The sequence below is a fragment of the Peromyscus californicus genome, unplaced genomic scaffold (genome assembly GCF_007827085.1).
Source record: "Peromyscus californicus insignis strain IS unplaced genomic scaffold, ASM782708v3 Scaffold_1__1_contigs__length_55948999, whole genome shotgun sequence".
NCBI lineage: Eukaryota > Metazoa > Chordata > Mammalia > Rodentia > Cricetidae > Peromyscus > Peromyscus californicus.
This window is the reverse complement of record NW_026294492.1, coordinates 37,590,258-37,607,550: the sequence shown is the minus strand read 5'-3', so window position 1 is coordinate 37,607,550 and position 17,293 is coordinate 37,590,258. Positions and strand designations below refer to the sequence as shown.

At 50.5% G+C, this 17,293-nt stretch overlaps 2 protein-coding genes across 7 annotated transcripts in view; one reads left to right on the top strand and one right to left on the bottom strand.

The window, feature by feature from the left end:
- Positions 1-1,134, top strand: part of Stpg4 (sperm-tail PG-rich repeat containing 4) — a 58,357-nt gene extending 57,223 nt beyond the window's left edge. Inside the window, exon 7 of the mRNA XM_052746512.1 lies at positions 992-1,134. Within this exon, the coding sequence (XP_052602472.1) occupies positions 992-1,108 (117 nt within the window). The 3' untranslated portion in view covers positions 1,109-1,134. The remainder of the gene's footprint in view (positions 1-991) is intronic.
- A 12,636-nt stretch (positions 1,135-13,770) lies between these two features.
- Positions 13,771-17,293, bottom strand: part of Ttc7a (tetratricopeptide repeat domain 7A) — a 111,210-nt gene continuing 107,687 nt past the window's right edge. For all 6 annotated transcript variants that reach the window (XM_052746503.1, XM_052746504.1, XM_052746505.1 and 3 more), the window contains one exon: positions 13,771-15,674. In XM_052746503.1, the coding sequence (XP_052602463.1) occupies positions 15,453-15,674 (222 nt within the window). In that variant the 3' untranslated portion in view covers positions 13,771-15,452. The remainder of the gene's footprint in view (positions 15,675-17,293) is intronic.

Sequence of the window (17,293 nt, the reverse complement as noted above, 5' to 3'; positions counted from 1 at the left end):
TGATGTTCTTTCAAGGGGCCCATGATAATGACTCTGTGGCTTTCAAGACCGTGTATGTGTGCACCTTCAACATGAGAATCAATGACCAAGAACTGGTCTCAGTCTGAGGGAAGGATACTCATTTCTGCTTTAAAGACAGACTTTGACTAAATACTTGATAAAATGTTTTGTTCAAGAATTTCAACAGACAGGCGGCGGTGGCACACGCCATTAATCCCAGCACTCAGGAGGCAGAAGCAGGCAGATCTCTGTCAATTCAAGGCCAGCCTGGTTTACAGAGTTAGTTCCAGGACACCCGGGACTGTTACACAGAGAAACCCTGTCTCAAAAACAAAACAAAACAAAACACCAAAAAAGAATTTCAACAAAACAAATACATGATGTCTAAAAACAAGCACTCAGGCTGGAGAGATGCCTCAGGCTAAGAGCCCTTGCTGTTCCTTGCAGAGGACTCATGTTAAGAGGCTCACGACCATACCCTTGTGCATATGCCCACAAACATACACACAATTAAAAGAAGGTAATTATGGGAGCTCATGGAGTCCATAGCGGGAGCTAAGATACACCTCACTCCATCATACTGCCCGTGGTGGGAACAAGGGAAGCCATCTGGGCTATGGACTTAGACGTGTAGTTGCAGGATCCAGTCTCCCCAGCCTCTTGCTGCTAGACCAGGGGTAGTAGCCAGAGGGGAGATGGCATCCTCTATGACAGGAACTGCCTGGGCCAGTGCCATGGGAAGAAATCACACTTTGAGGTATCTGGAGAGAGCAGCCTTTCCCTCACCCCCAGCAGGTGTCAGTGGCCTCTGGCTTCCCTGTCCTTGTCACAGCCTCGCAGTGCCTCCAACAGGAGCCCCTTCAGTTCCCAAGACACACTCCTTATCTCTCTCCGCAGGGGATGGGTCAGCCACAGCTCATCCAGCAGCCGAACCAGGAGTTCAGACTGTCAATTTCACCAACCCCACTCCCCCTTTTTTTGTCTGTTTCAGAAAACGCCGGGTCCAGGAGCATACACAGCTTCAAGACAATTCCCTAAGCAGTCCCCAACCATTGCCAAAATGGGTAGAGAGCACAGCCTTTTCTTCAATAACACAATTGGCTTTTAAAATAAAAGAATATTGGTGCCATGCTACTTTGAGCTTTAACAAGTTCTTTTGTCTAGAAAGATCTTGCCTATTGTAATCTGGCCCGTTTCTTGTGGGGGTTGGCCCCGGATCAGTTGCTTGGGTGACCACCCTGTAGGGTCCTAGTCTGAACAATTGGTTGCTCTGCTTAATCCAAGAGGACAGCTGTCCCAGAGGCCGGCCCAGGCTGTGCCTTGAAGCAGTGTGCATGGCCGATATGTCCAGGCTATGTGGTGTGTGGCCTTCTCCATCACACTAACGTTGGAAGACCTCCAGATCCCCTCGAAGGCTTCTATGGGTCGGTTGCTTCAAGCCACAGGTAGATTTGGCAGGCTCCCAAAAGGTGGCACTTTGTTCTTTTTCAGCTTCCTGAAAAGAACAGTTTGACTCAGCCATGTGTCACATCACAGCTAACGTCCTGGTCACTGATGGATACATATATGACAGAGGCCTCTGGACACTACAGTGTAGCAGAAAAACCTCCATGGCCTAATGACATTGTGGTACAAGGTAGTGCAAGTTTGTGGTGGCAAAGCCATTAGCCTGCCTGTCGTGTGCAAGTATGACACTGTTCCACAGGACTGTTCTCCTGGACAAACAGCCACCATCTTCACCGTCTGCTTGGTGACTACTGGTGTTCCCTCAGAAGGAGGGGCCTGGTCGTGGGCCACCCGGGTGTCCAGCCATGCCACTCTGGTTGTTATATCAACTCTGTGTCCTAGCTGTACGTGGCCTCAGTGAGGAGCTTCCAGGAATGCAGGCTGAGAAGGACTAGGGAGGACGTCATTGTCCACACAGCCGGGTGGGAGCTATCATCCACGCTGGCTGCAGACCTTCCAGCGTGCCTGCCTTAAGGCTACCCATGCTCCTTTCAGTCCATAAATCCTCTGTACATGGAAGTTTCTGTCCTAACAACTCCCAAATACTCAGCAGCTGCTTCCCAAATTACCGCACAGAGGCTTATATTAATTATAAATGCTCGGCCGATATCTCAGGCTAATTACTAACTCCTACACTTAAATTACCCGTATTTCTCATCTATGTTTAGCCGCATGGCTTGGTACCTTTTCTCAGTATGGCATTCTCATCTTGCCTCCTCTGAATCTGGCTGGCGACTCCTGACCCCACCCTTCTCCTTCCCAGCATTCTGTTTGGCTTTCTCACCTAACTTCCTGCCCAGCTACCAGCCAATCAGCCTTTTATTAACCAGTGAGAGTAATATATGTTCATAGTGTAGAAAGGATTGTTCCACAGCAAACCTCACCCACTACTCTGTAAGCCAGCCTAATAAACCCACTGGTTTCCCAGCGTGAACTTTAGAATTATACCCTAGTTTGTCATTGGGACCTTAGGAGGGGTAGACATTGTTTGTGTCTTCCTCAGGAAGGAATTTTAACCATAGATACATTATAGCGATTGTACAGAGCAAAATGCTTGGTAATAGATGGCTATATTACTGGTTTGATTATTGTATTACAACTTTACCCCTTCTCTTGCCAAGTATAATTTTTCTATATGTTTAACTTGTGTATGTGTGTGTGTGTGTTGGGAGTCACACACAGGGTCTTATGTACGATAAGCATGGGTTTTATCACCAAGCCTCAGCTCGGCTCATTTATCATTAGTTTAGAGTGTAGGCCTTTTTTTTTTTTTTTTTTTTTTTTTTTTTTTGGTTTTTTCAAGACAGGGTTTCTCTGTGTAGCTTTGCGCCTTTCCTGGTACTCGCTTTGGAGACCAGGCTGGCCTCGAACTCACAGAGATCCACCTGGCTCTGCCTCCCGAGTGCTGGGATTAAAGGCGTGCGCCACCACCGCCCGGCTGAGTGTAGGCCTTTTACTTATTTAAAAAGAAAAAAAAAAGCAAGTTCACAGTAAAACAGCATATTATGGGATAGGGAGATGGCTCAGTAGGTTAAAGTGCCAGAACCATATAAAAAAGCTGAGCATGATAGTGTGTGTATAACTCCAGTGCTGGGGCAGAGGGCCAAGAGGCTGGGACAGGAAGATCCCAGGTTCTCTGGCCAGTCAGTCTAGCTGAATGGCAACCTCCAGATTCAGTGAGAAGTATTGTCTCAAAAAATACTATGGAGAATGACAGAGGAAGACACGCCAAGTTGACCTATGGCCTCACATGCAGGCATGGGCCTGTGGGTCAGTACACACTGGTGTGCACACATGCACAAATATCACACACATACACAAACACCCCAGTGTACAATGTTATACCCATAGCAACCTCAGGCACCTCATGTTCGCTCATGATTGTATCATTTTCTTGTATTTAATTGAATCTCATATTTTGTCCATCATGGCTATAGAAGCAATCACATAGGTGTTCCATATATATGCACACATATATATCATATAACATATGACATCTAGGTTTATGTTTGCATACAATAGTAAAATCAATTAGTGAGTGTGTATGTCCCCATTCTGATTCCAAGTCAACGGAAATCATAAGTATCTACTACGTGCTGGGTGCTGTGCTGGGGTTGAGGGCCTTGGATCAGAGATGAAGTGTCTTGGGATTGAATTTGGCAGGGCAGGAAGGGAAACCAGGCCTGAGAAGGAGCCTAGGAGCTATGCCAAGAAGCTCCAGCAGGTCTCTGAGGCCTGAGGCTCCAAGAATGTCCTCATGCAGGTGACGGCTCTAATGTAAAGACCAACCCTAGTCTTTGAAAGATGTCAGATCACTGCCAGTGCCCAGAAGAGGACCACAACCTGCCACACGTGTCCGGTGGAAGGAGAAGACAGCAGAGTCAAGCCCCAAGACATGCAGACAGGAAGCCTGTCCAGCACCCAAGGGACCGAGGCTGAGATGAGCGGGGAGGAAGGGGAGGCTGGTCAGGAGCAAGGACCACCCTCTGTGTAAAGGGCCAAGGCAGGGACAGACATTTGTTGAAGGAGGGAGCCGAGGAAATGTGACTCTGAAGTGGGGGGAGAGGGCATGGAGCAGGTGCATCTGTCAGACGGCAGGACTGTGAGCCTCGTACACCAGAAAGTCCTTTCCCAGGTCCAGGAGGACCAGCAGATTGGTCCTATGAAAGACAGTAGGGCTCAGCGAGGAAGAACAGCCCAGAGTTTGGCAAACACTTTAGAAATTAATAAAAGTAAAAAAAAAAAATCCTTTTGCATTGTGATAAGCAAAGAGTGGACAAGGCACCAGGGTCCCTCTCTGAATTGAGAAGCCCTTATAACACATACTATTCCTGTCTTCAGTTTTGGGGAAGAAACTCCCCTCCCACCTGAGAAACCATCCTGGGCACGTGGGATGTCAGAGTTTCTTGCCTGTTTTGATCAGAACACAGTGACAGGGCAGAGAGTTGTAGCTGGAGCTTTCTCCAGTCCTGCTCAGCCCCACGGACCCCACAACCACTTATAAAATAATCACGCAGAAGCTCAAATTAATTAAACTGCTCGGCCATTAGCTCAGGCCTACCACTGACTAGCTCTTACACTTAAACTCAGCCCATTTCTGTTCATCTATATGTTGCCACGGGTTCTGTGGCTTTACCTGTGTGCCATTACATGCTGCTCCCTGGACGGCAGGCTGGCGTCTCCTAACTCAGCCTTCCACTTCCCAGAATTCTCTCTCTTTGTCCTGCCTATACTTCCTGCCTGGCTACTGGCCAGTCAGCATTTTATTTAGCTATCAATCATCCACAGCAGAGAGTCTCAAGGTTTTTTTTGTTGTTGTTGTTGTTTGTTGTTTTTGTTTTTCAAGACAGGGTTTCTCTGTGTGGCCCTGGCTGTCCTGGAACTCACTCTGTAGACCAGGCTGGCCTCGAACTCAGAGCTCCGCCTGCCTCTGCCTCCCAAGTGCTGGAATCAAAGGCGTGTGCCACCACCACCCAGGAGTCTCAAGTTTTATTCTCTGAATGGGCCAAAGTTCCTGCAGGATAATTCCAAGATGAGGAAAGAGAGGATAGACCTGGTTTGACATTGAACTTGATGAAAAACAGAAAACAACAAAAACACTCAGGAGGCAGAGGCAGGCAGATATCGTATAAGGTTCAAGGCTAACCTGGTCTACAGAGTGAGTTCCAGGACAACCATGGCTACTCAGTGAAACCCTGTCTAGGGGGGTGGGGAGGGGACTTGACACATTGAGCTTGGCTATGAGACTGGAATACTGACACTTAGCAGCTAAGAACACTCCGCTCATAAAATGCCATGTCTGAGAGGAAGCCCTCCATAGAGCACTACAAATCTAAGGGACTGCAGACCTCCCTGGACTGGTCCCCACCCCATCTTAACCCATCTTCAATTCCTGAGGGTCTTCCTTTAGGGTCTGAAGGGGGCAATCCTGCCTCCCCTCCTCCATTAGCTCCCCTAGGTCTCTGCCCTGGTTCCCCTGAGCAGCTTCCTCCTCCCCACTCCCACCCCCCCTCCAGCTTCTCTGTGAGTTTGGCTCCAACCGAAGGGAATGTGTCTTCTTGGCTGCAAATGTCTCATGCTATGTCCATGTGAGGTTTCCTCTTCATTAAGCAGAGGACGTCAAAAGTCACGGCACCGAAGGGGACAGCCAGCCTGGCCCTTTCCTCCCTTTCCCATCCCTGTCCTGTCTCTGCGCTCTAGACCCACAGGCATAATAACTCCTTCCCCCTCAGTGGCTATGTGGCAGGTGTAAATATTGAGGCTAAGGACAGCAGGTTGCCTGAGTGACCAGCCCTGTGTCCAGCCTAATATGAAACAGGCTAGATGTCATTTACACACACACACACACACACACACACACACACACACACACACACACACACACACACAAGCTATGCTTAGCTTACCCAGTCATTTGTCAATGGACATGTGGATAGCTTCCATGGTTTAGCTTTTGTGAACAATGCTGCTATGTACACGAATGTATAGATATTTCTCTCTAGGACTCAACTTTCAATTCTTTGGGGGAATCCCAGTAGAATTGAGGATCACAGTCGTCCAATTTTTAATCTTTTTTTTTTTTTTTTTTTTTTTTTGGTTTTTCGAGACAGGGTTTCTCTGTGTAGCTTTGCGCCTTTCCTGGATCTCGCGCTGTAGACCAGGCTGGCCTCGAACTCACAGAGATCCAGAGATCCGCCTGGCTCTGCCTCCCGAGTGCTAGGATTAAAGGCGTGCGCCACCACTGCCCGGCCAATTTTTAATCTTTTGAGGAACCACCATACTGTTTTCCACAGTGAAGGAACTGTTTCATGTTCCCAAGAGTGCATAAGGGTTTACAGTTAGCCTTATAATCACCAAAATGATTTCTGTCTTGGTAGCAGCCATCTTAATGGGTGTGAGGCGGTACCATATAGCTGTGATTTGCATTCCCTCGAATCGTTAGTGATGTTGGGCATCTTTTCTTAGACTTACTGGTCCTTAGTAAATTTTGTGGAGAACTCTGGAGAAATCCTCTGCCTGTTTTTAAAGCAAGCTGTGTGTTTGGGGTTGTCACTGTGTTTTAGAAATTCCTTGATAGTCTGGCTCTGGGCCTTACGCATCCCAGGCAGGAGGTTGACCACTAACCTGTATCCTCAGACCCTGGACTGTAGTACCTTTTTTTGTTTTCTTTGTTTTGTCTTGTTTTTCCAGACAGGGTTTCTCTGTGTAGCCTTGGTTGTCCCGGAACTGGCTCTGTAGACCAGGCTGGTCTTGAACTCACAGAGATCCTCCTGCTGTGAGAGCCAAAGTTACATTTTAAGTTTTCATTACTATGCCTTAGAGATCCATGAAACAAAAATGCCTCTGGTCTGCAAGCCCCTTGCCCAAGGATGGATAGTTCCTGAAATGCTGGAGGCTATTGTTTGTGTAAAATAACAAGTCACATGTTTTCACTCCCCTAAACAAGTTTGTTTGACCCATTTGTACCCGATGTGCTTGATGATATGTGGGAAGCAGGAAATATGTCAGGATGTATGCTTGCCCCTGATTGGACCTGATGGGAAATGCAATGAATCATGGGTTTTCCTTCTTAAGCCCTCGCCATACTTGATTCTGGGCCATTTCCTGGTAACTGGGGTATGGACGTGGCCAGAGCCTATCCACCTGGCCAATATGTAATTAAAGCTTGCATCAAATTTGTCTTTAAATTGTGGTAGTGGTCTTAGTCTCAATCAGTGGGATTGACGCTGCCTCTGCCTCCTGAGTGTTGGAATTAAAGGTGTGGTACAGTAGGAGGTGAGGCAGATTGTAGTATCTTAACAGAAACAACACAGTTTGCAAATATTTTCTCCTACTCTGAGGAGCTTTTTAACACTGTTGATAATGTCTTCTACGTACGATTTTTAAATATGCATAAAATAGTCTCTTTCTTCCTGTTGCCTGTGCCTTTGTTACCACAACCAGGAAGTCTTCAGAATATGTGTTCTCAGGCTCCACGCTGTGTTTTCTTCTAAGACTTTAATATTTCAGGTCTTATATTTAGGCTTTGATCTCTTTTTACTTAATTTTGTGTTTGGTTTTAGGCAGGAGTCCAACCCCATCCATTTGCATATGGATATCCAGTTTTCCCAGCCTGTTTATTGGAATATCTATCCTTTCCCTATGGAATGGTCTTGGTGTCCTCGTCAAGTTATTTGGCCGTATATGTTGGGGTTTATTTCTGGGTAGACTGTCAATCCTACTCTGCTAGCCTGTATATCTGTCTCTATGCCAGTAACTGGCTGTTTCAGTTTCCATAGCTTTGTAGCGATTTTGAAATCAGAACATGTGATCCTCTAGCTTTATTCTCCCCTTTAAGGGGTGTTTGGCTTGAATGAGGGGTTCCTAACTGTGGCTGTGTATTAGAATCCCCCGGGTGTCTTTACAGATCCTACTGCTGGGTGACTCTGTTAGGTTTTGGTGGGAGGGTATTTTATGTTTCTGTGGTTGTAATAAAATACCCAGAAAAAGGCAACTTCAGGAAGAAAGGGCTTATTTTGGCTCACAGTTCAAGTACAGTTCAACTCAGTGAACTCAAGGTGGCAGCTTGAAGCATCTAGTCCCGCCCACAGTCAGGAGCGGTGGTTTGGATGAAAATGGCCCCCATAGGCCCACAGGGCGTGGTACAATAGGAGGCGTGGCTTTGTTGGAGGAAGTGTGTCCATGAGGGCAGGCTTTGAGGTTTCAGATGCTCAAGCTAGGCCCAGCGTCACTTTCTCTTCCTGCTGCCTGAGGGGCCGATGTAGAACTCTCAGCTCCTTCTCCAGCACCATGTCTGCCTGCATGCGGCCATGCTTCCTGCCATGATGATAATGGATTAAGCCTCTGAACTGTAAGCCAGCCCCAATTAAGTGTTTTCCTTTATAAGAGTTGCCATGGTCATGGTGTCTCTTCACAGCAGTAGGACCCCTAAGACAAGCAGAGACAATGGGTTAATCTATGCATGCTTATGCTCAGCTTGTTCCCACTGTTTGTGTAGCCCAGGTCCTAAACACCAATCAACATGGGTCTGTCCTTATCAATAAACACAAGATAATCCTCCACAGGCATGCTCAGAGATCCATTTCTCAAGTGATTCTAGATTTTGACAACACCAACCATCCCATTGGATAATGTCTTAGCCACTGTTCTATTGCTGTGAAGAGACGCCATGGCCAAGGCAGCTCTTATAAAAGAATGCACTTAACTGGGGGCTGGCTTACAGTTTCAGAGGCTCAGTCCATTATTATCATAGCAGGTGGCACAGGGCCAGCTACCAACATCTGAACTGAAACACTGGTAGCTTTAAGGAACAGGGTCCTGCTGGAGGAGGTTGTTCCGAGCTGTTGAGGACAAGATGGATTCATTTTGGCATCTGGCTAAGGGTTAGAGAATAGGAAGGCACAGCACAGAAAGTGTTCTGGGGGAAGCTGGAGCCTCGCACATTGGCAGGGGTTGATAGTTCTTGCTAAGTAAGACAGTCAGGGGCCTGACTCCTGGCTGAGGTTCCCAGACCCTTTGGTTTTAGCCAAGCATATGTGGAGTCTACCAAGCCCAAGGGGAAGGTTCCAGGCTTGGATTCAGGGCCTGCCTGCTCCACCTTCTCCTTACAGGAACTGGGTGGGGGGTGGGGGGAACTATGCTTGCGGCTCCAGACAGGTTCTCCAGTGGCCACATTATTCAAGGGTTTTAATAGTATACTGAGAACAACAGTATACTTGGGTGAACATAAAAGCAAAGGTTCTGACAATTGTCAGGTGGCCCAAGTGTCCCTTTGTCTCATAGATGAAGATCCTAATGGTGACGGTACACATTTCTAACGTAGTTTATAGACTAGGATGTGTAACTTTATAATATATATATATTTATATATATATATATCCAATTTGGGTCTCAAGGCACAGGCCTGTAGTCTCAGCTACTCTGGAGGCTGAGGCAGGATGCTTACAAGTTTAAGACTAGCCTAGGAAACTTAGTTAAGACCTTGTCACAAATAAATATGAGAGGGGTTGAGGGTAGCTCAGTGGTAGAGCACTTGTCTATCATATGCAAGGCCCTAGATTAATATTTTTAATATGGAAAGGAGAGAGAGAGAGAGAGAGAGAGAGAGAGAGAGAGAGAGAGAGAGAGAGAAGAGAGGAGAGGGGAGAGGGGAGAGGGGAGAGGGGAGGGGGAGAGGGGAGAGGGGAGAGAGGAGAGAGGGGAGAGAGAGCATGCACAGGCCCCGTAATCTTAGTATCTGTCACCCACTAAGTAATAGTAGGTAAGACATGATGATCTTTTTCTTGGGGACAGAGTCCCCCCCCCCAACCTCCCCCACCTCCCACAAGTTTGTGGACTATCAAAGGGGTGATCAGCAGTCGATTAGGAACAGACACTCAGGAAGTCCCAGCTCATGCATCACTGTAAGGATCCTAAGAAGCCAGTTCAGCTGCTGGAATTGGAGAGGCACGGGGATGGAATGGAGCCTGAGCTCCGGCCGTCCTGTTGCCCTTGAGAGCGGGCAGCCATCTCCAGACCCAAGTGTAGAGATCCATCCGCTCCCCACTCTGCACCCATCCCCTCCCCCTCCCCGTTCCCAAGGCAGCTCTTCTCTGCTGTCCTCTCCACCATGGCTTCTGCTGCTCCTCAACTTCTTCAGCCACCGGCAGCTGCTTCTCTCCTTGTCTCCTGGTTATCCTGAGGTCAGACCTGCTGCCACCTCTGGGGATGTCAATGGCCAGAGGAGGTAGAGAGGAGGAGGAACCGTATTGACTGAAAGACCAGAGAGAGGACAGCGGAAGGGATTCCGGGATGCTGGCCACCAGGAAGTACTGCTGTACAGAGCACTCCTGCAAAGTGGGAGGATGGAGAGAGGACTGGCTGAGAGCATCAGGTCAAAGGGAAGACAGCAAACTTTGGTTTGAAAGACGCCCCAAAGTGTGAAAGAGTAAAGGGGGCATGGTCGCTACACATATTTACCTCAAATGGTTCAAAACCAAATAGTGGTTTTGAAGGTGATGAATGACAGCTTGCCGAAGTCTAAAGACGTAGTTGAGTGAGGGAAAGGTCAAGTGATGGAGAACAGGAGGATGATGACCATCCGTACCTGGATAGGTTCTCCCATGCATGTGTACGCCCAGTCCATCCGCCAGCCTGTGGACCAGCACATGGACCCACAACGGTCCATCCAGTCAGCTGGACATCAGGGTTCTGGAGTCCCACAGCCTGACACACAGTTCCCGTAGTCTATTTATACTCCTCTTCTGAGCTCCATTAGTATTTGGGGAATCCACAGCCTCTCGAGTGACCTTTGCTTAAGGAACTACACCGCTCTAGCTTCAGAGGGGCCGGGTGATGGGCACCATGGAGCTCTGTCTTGTCTCCTTGCTAGACAGCCTGGAGATACTGATGGTGATGGTGGCGGGGGCCCTTCTAGGTGCTCAAGGCCCCTGGACTGGTGCGGCCTTCCCAGGACCCTGTCAGAGAAGACTCCCATGGTGCCAGTGTCCAGGAGCCCATTTTCCTTCTACCATGGCAGTGAGAGATTGCTTGTGTCTCCTCTCCAGAGCCCCTGAGCTCTTTGTGTCTTTAGAGGATAACAGAGGACGGAAGACAAAGCCTGTATTCTCAGGCAAGGGTGGGTAAGACATGACAGTCTCTTTGGGACAGAGCCTCCCCCTACAGGGCTATGGACTACCAAAGGGGTGATGAGCAGTTGACTGTGAGTCCAGCGTCATGTAAGTGGCTGAGTGCTGGGCATGGATATGTGTTAGGTTTGTCTCCATCACCTTCATCCAAGAGAAGACCTAGGAGGAGAGGGACCTACCACGCTCCACAGGTAATGAGGACAAAGACCAAGGTGGTGTGCTCTCCTGTCTGCCCCTCCAGAGGGATCCATGCTGTACCCATCAAACGGAGGCGGCCCGGCCTTAGGAAGGACTAGCCGGTGGAGCATCTCAGCAGGGACTAGAATTCTAGTCACATAAGCTGCTATCTTTTGTGTCCTGTGGTTTCTGTCACAAATGACTGGATCAGGGCAATGCACGTCCCCAAGGGGAGCCAGCCTGTAGGATGCCGAGCGACCCACACAACAAGTGGGACCAAGTGGACCCTCTGGCCCAAGAACCGAGTGCTGGGTGGCATCGTGCCTTAGGAGTAGGGCAGGGGAGAGGGGGGCTGAGGGCCAGTGTGGTGGTGGTCGAGTCCTCGAAACCGTTCTTACATAACCATAATCCACAAAGCAGGCGCTAGTTCGCGAATAGTTGCAGGTGAGAAAACAGGAACAGAGGTTCAGCAATGTGCTCAAGGCCACCCAACGGGTGTGGGGGGGGACAGAGAGGGGTTCCGGCTTGGTTGGTAATCACGGTTGTCACTGTTCTGCCTCATCAGGGTACAATGAAGGTCACGGCCGCTTTCGTACCAGGTCTGTTTCCAAGTATCTGACCTAGGGCTCCCCGGAGCAACTCTTGCCCGCCGCCCCGCCCGCCCGTTGTATTATTACCTCCAGGGAACCTGTCTTCTTTACATCTGAAAGCACTTGGTGACAGTTCCAGAGGACCCCTGGCAGGGCACAGCAGGAATTCTCCAGGCACCTTCCTCGAGCCCCAAGATCCCCGGCTCAGCACTGTGGGGCTGGCCTCGAGGCCGCTCAGGGAAAGGGGAGGAAGAGCCCGCAGGTGGGGTGGGCAAATGGGAGGCTTGTTTCCCAAGGCCAAGAAATATCTGCATGGTGATGATATTTGAATCCCCGGTCAGGGTGCTTGTACAACAAAGCACTCTGGCACCCAAAAGGAGCTGGAGTGGCGACATCTGAAATTCCATTCATATTCGGGTCCACAGATTAACACTGTTAATTGAGACGCCCACAAGTGTGTGTGTGTGTGTGTGTGTGTGTGTGTGTGTGTGTGTCTCGGGGTGGGGATATGCCTTAGAAAGTGGAAGGTGGGTTAAGAGGGTCAGAGTGAAGGAGCAGGGGGCAGCCTCAAGTCTTGTCCCCAGACTTACGCCCTTATCGGGCACAACGGGTTTAAATAGGAAGCTGGCTTTTTTGTTCTCTAATGAAAGCTGGTGAGCACAGGGTCTGTGGACGGGAATGCGGGCAGGGATGGGGTGGGTGTGGGTGTCAGGAAATGCCCGGATTCAGTGAGTCTCCAATGTCTGACCCTCCAACGTTTGACTAGTTCTAGGTCAGCATGGCAACACTTTCTCAGATAGAAGGCTGAGCCTCCGCCCTTCCCCCTAGGCCCTCTCCTAGACTGGCAGACAACACCACCATTGTGTCTACGACAGCCTTAAAGGGCAGAACATTGAGGGCTCGGGCGTGTAACAAGTAATATGATGTCAGCTGTCAGTCACTTAAGTTTGTGAGCTGCCTGAGGAAGAGGGGAGAGCTAAGGAAGCTGGTCCACTTGGGAGAGACAAGAGGATCCAGAATTCAAGGTCATCTTGGCTACATCCTGATTTCAGGCCAGCACAGGCTACATGAGATCCTGCCTTTGAAAGAAGGTGGGGAGGGGGCTAGGGATGTAGCTCAGTGGTAAAAAGCACACACGTTTGCCCTTCTTAAGGCCCTGGGTTCAATGTGCAATATCACCATTACTGAATGGGGAAAAAAAATCCAAAAACAGTTGGGCTCCCCCAAAAGCCCTTCCTCCCTAGGCTACCAATGTCACGTGACACTGGCAAGGGTAGGGATGGAGGCTGGCTGCAGTGGGAACCTGGGGCAGCAGAGGCCTCTGGGGGAAGTCACGTAATGGCCGTCCTCAAAGCATGGGAGTGGGGGTGAGGGCTGCCGTTCTGGGGGTATAACAGGCAATCCCTTGGGGTCATGATAAAATAGAGCTTCCCTGGGAACTTACATCATTCTTTGAAAATATTTGGTGCATGTTTTGTAATAGCTTATATTTGTAAAGTTACATAATTACTGAGATGCATTGTTATGGGCTTCTCAGCAGGCAGGTCCACCTGGATGTGGCCCAATCACCCCCAATCTTAGAAGTTCCCTAGTGGTCAGGCTTGTTTGAAGGATAGGCCACAAGCCAGGACCAGCCCTTGCTTAGCTCCCTCTGCCTCCTCCTAGCACTCCCAGGCATTGGCCCTGACCCCTAGTCTCCCTGCTCACCCGACAAGGCTTTCCTCTTGGAGCTCCAGACCTTCTCGGAGGCTGGCCCTTTTTTCCTCCTCCTCACCCTCCTCTCCATCACCCTCCCTGTCCAATGCCAGCCTTCGGGGCTTCTCCTCACCATTGTGTGCATGCCAGATAAATGAACACACTGCTTCAGACAGTCCTGTTTCCCCGTCAAGGGTCTTTTATTCAATTTCCAAGGTCACTGTCAGGTACTGGGCCCTGTCCCCCATGGCCTCCAGAGAGGGAACTCTTAGTCAGAATGCATTTGGTGTCTCTCCCACTGCCAAGACTGACCATCTCTTCAAGATATACCAATAGTATCTGCTTATGTTTCACTCTTTCTAACAGAATTCCATAAAAATATAGATCTCTAGCATATATATCTATCTATATTTATATATATACACACACACAGAGACCCTTCAACCAAGAAACCAAGGATTGAATGTCCTCCCTCTGGCCCGGGGCTGTGGCTAAGGCAGTATAGCATGGAGCCAGGCTCCAGTGGTCTTCTCCATCCAAGGAAGCTGTGGCCAGCCATGGTAAACCGGGCAGCTCTCAACCCCTTCCTAAACATTTTAAAATGAGAGCAAGGTGAACCTGAGGGAGATACGAGAGTGTGGGGCAGACAGAAAGGAACTCTCTGCCAGGCCTTGGGGGATGGTCTCCTAAGGGAACATTCCAGAAGCAGAGTAGCAGGTTGACAAGCCAGCCAGGAGCATCTGCCCAGCGGCCTGGACCCTGGCAAGCAAAACACAGGGCACAGCAGGGGGAGCAGGCCAGGTTCCTCCTCCACCCATCCAAACACGGCTTCTGTGGCGATCTGGGCAAGGGAGCCTACAGGGCCAAGCTGGGGCTTTGGGTCACTCGACAAAGCCCAAGGTGAAGACCAGGCTGTGGGTGATGATGAGTATTGGGGTGAGTCCTAGAAATCGTCACTTGGATCTCACTCACCCGAGTGGGACCTGCACTGTAGGGAAAGCCTTGAAGGAATGTGTACTCAAGGTACTAGAAATGGCTAGGCCAGAACCGTTTTATATCCCAAGGCCCATCCTAGAGGTCCATGGAGCCTACTGGCTGGGGCATGTTTCCAGGGAGACGGGAGTGGGTAAAAATGGAAGACATAGGGACTGTGTTTAGGAGGCCTGGCCTGTCATGAGCCCCAAAGGCACTTAATGGCACAGAGAAAGCTCTCTGGAAACCTCTCCCCACGGAGGCAACAGCGGGCATCAACAGTGCTAATTCAGTCTATAGGAACCTGTGTCTGAGACCTCACGCTGTGGCTGTCCTGGGCAGGGCCCAAGAACAGTCTTCAAGGTTGCCCTGCCCTGAGACTGGGAGGTTCTCGAGCCTGCCACAGCTCTGTAGAGTCACTTAGATTGAAGCCAGTTTGTCTCCCAAGGCACCAAGAAAGGCCAGGAAAAGCCTGGCCCAGCCAGAGGGCAGCTAGCTGGCAGGTTCATTTCTACGGGTACACCAACTCAAGATTGGTTCATCCCAAACCAGGAAATGGGGGGGGGGGGAAGCTGAGGGTGGAGCTTGGGTCCAAACACACCTTTTTATCTAAAGGGGCCCCCCTGCCCAGCAACATCACAATGCCAGCCTCCAGGGAGCAAGGCATTTGCTTTGGATGCAAATCTCGCCCACCCAGCTTCAGAGGGGATCTCAGGCCTAGTTGGCCCTGCAGGGGGTGGGGTGCAGAACTGGCTTCACAGCCTGTGGAAATGTTCACTAGTCATCTATTCCCTGAGGCCCCGCACCTGAGTGCAGGGGTCCTTCCCTGGCCCCTGCTTGTGTCTGCAGCGTGCACGGGACAGCCCGCAGCTGCGGCGGCGGAGGCTCATAGCTCTCTGGGGATGATGGAGAAGGGGAGCACAGGGCTGCTGGCCTCCAGCTCCAGGGCAGTGAGAAAGCAGTCGACGGCAGCCTCATTCTGGCCTTGGTCCTGCAGCACCTCACCCAGGCTCTGCCACGCTTCATGGCAGGTACTCTGCCTCTCCACAGCATCCCGCAGCACCTTCTGGGCCAGGCTCTTGTGGCCCAATTGACTCAGCATCAGACCCTAGAAAAAGCAGCACAGGGCAGGGTTAACTAGACCTGGGCAGGGGGAGCCTAGCAACCAGGGTGAGCGCAGCAGAGGCTTGCTCCTGGCCACCAGCCGGAGAGGCCCTAGGTCTGGCTTGGCCACAGACAAATGATCATGCCCTTTATTCATGCAAAACCTATCTGTCCTCGACCAAGCCCTGCTTCAGCTCTGCAGGAACTGGGTTCCTTTTATCTTCAAGAGACAGGCCTTCAAGTCTAGACCTGATTTTGAGTGGCTCCATGGGGGGAGTTCTAGGCCCTCAGTTCACTCTTCAGCAAATGGGGGAAAAGTTAATGAAAAATATCACAGCATGGCTGTTTAGGATGACGCGGCTGAAATGAGCCGCGGCTACAAAGCTGTCCAAGACATCCCGCCAGGAGCATGCTGCCTGCAGCAGGGAGCGGTCCCTCACCCCAGGAGCACTGAGAGCACAAGGCACATCTAGTCTGTGACAAAGAGGGGAAGCATCTCTGCTTACATCTGCATCCTGGGGACAGCTGGGTCCTGAGAGCTGAGCACCCAGCAGAGTCCATGCTGGCAGGTGAGGGGCAGGGGCGGGAGAGGGGCAGGGTCAGAGTTAGACGGGGCTCCGGGATGAAAGACCTTGGGTGTCCAGGTCAGGAGGCAGGAAGCGTGGTCCTGCAGTTTACCTCCAATAACTATTACCAGAGAACTAGAGGGAGTGCAGGAACAGTCACCAAGCAGGTGGGAAGTGGAGCTGGCAGCCTTGAACATCCTCCCCCTTCCCCCTCAACACACACACTGGGGACAAGGGACATGGTGACGGGGGACAGGGAAGGCCTCGGGTTCCAGAAAGGCTGCTACGGACCATTCTACTGATCCCTTTGTCAAGCTTTGAAGGCATCCCAAGATGCTGAGAAGTGGGCCCTTTTCTTGTTCCAAAGAGTGGAGGTAAACCTCCAGCTCTGACTTCCTGGGTAGGCAGGGGACCAGAGTGGGTGTGGGGAGCTGTCTTTGTGCTCGAAGCCCCCTCTCTGCAGCCCGCCCACTGACGGCCATGTACATTTTTAGCTGGATTATTTTCCTCCTCCCTAAGCTCCCTAGAGTTAGTTAGGCCTTTGGTTTCTATGGAGACGCACCAGGAAAGATGTACATGGCTGACTTCATAAAGTCCTAAGAGAGCTTGGAACATGACCAATTAGGCAAGAAAGATGGTGCTCGGGAAGACCAGGGAAAGCTGTCTCCAGAGGTGTGGGCTGCAGGCCCCGGGGCCAGAAAGCAGGGAGGCAGAACTGACTTCCGGGATGGCACCCTCCTGTGACCCTAAGCATAGACACACCCAAGGAACTACTCAGCTCAGCAATCTCCAGGGAGGCTGTAGAAGAGCGGGTGGGGGCAGGGTATAACCTCAGCAGGGCTGACTCAGGGTTGCCGGAAGCAGGGGCAGTGTGTGTCTGGCCAGCAGTGCCCCAGGCCACACTGTCCTGCCCACATGGCCCAGGGCAGGACCTTGAGTAGCTCGCAATGGAACAGGGCCCATAGGGTGGAGGAAAGGAAGGTTCTAGCTGATAACTGCCAGACACCAAAATGAGGTACCCGAAAACGGGAGGTCTGGAGCCTGTGAGCGTTAACCG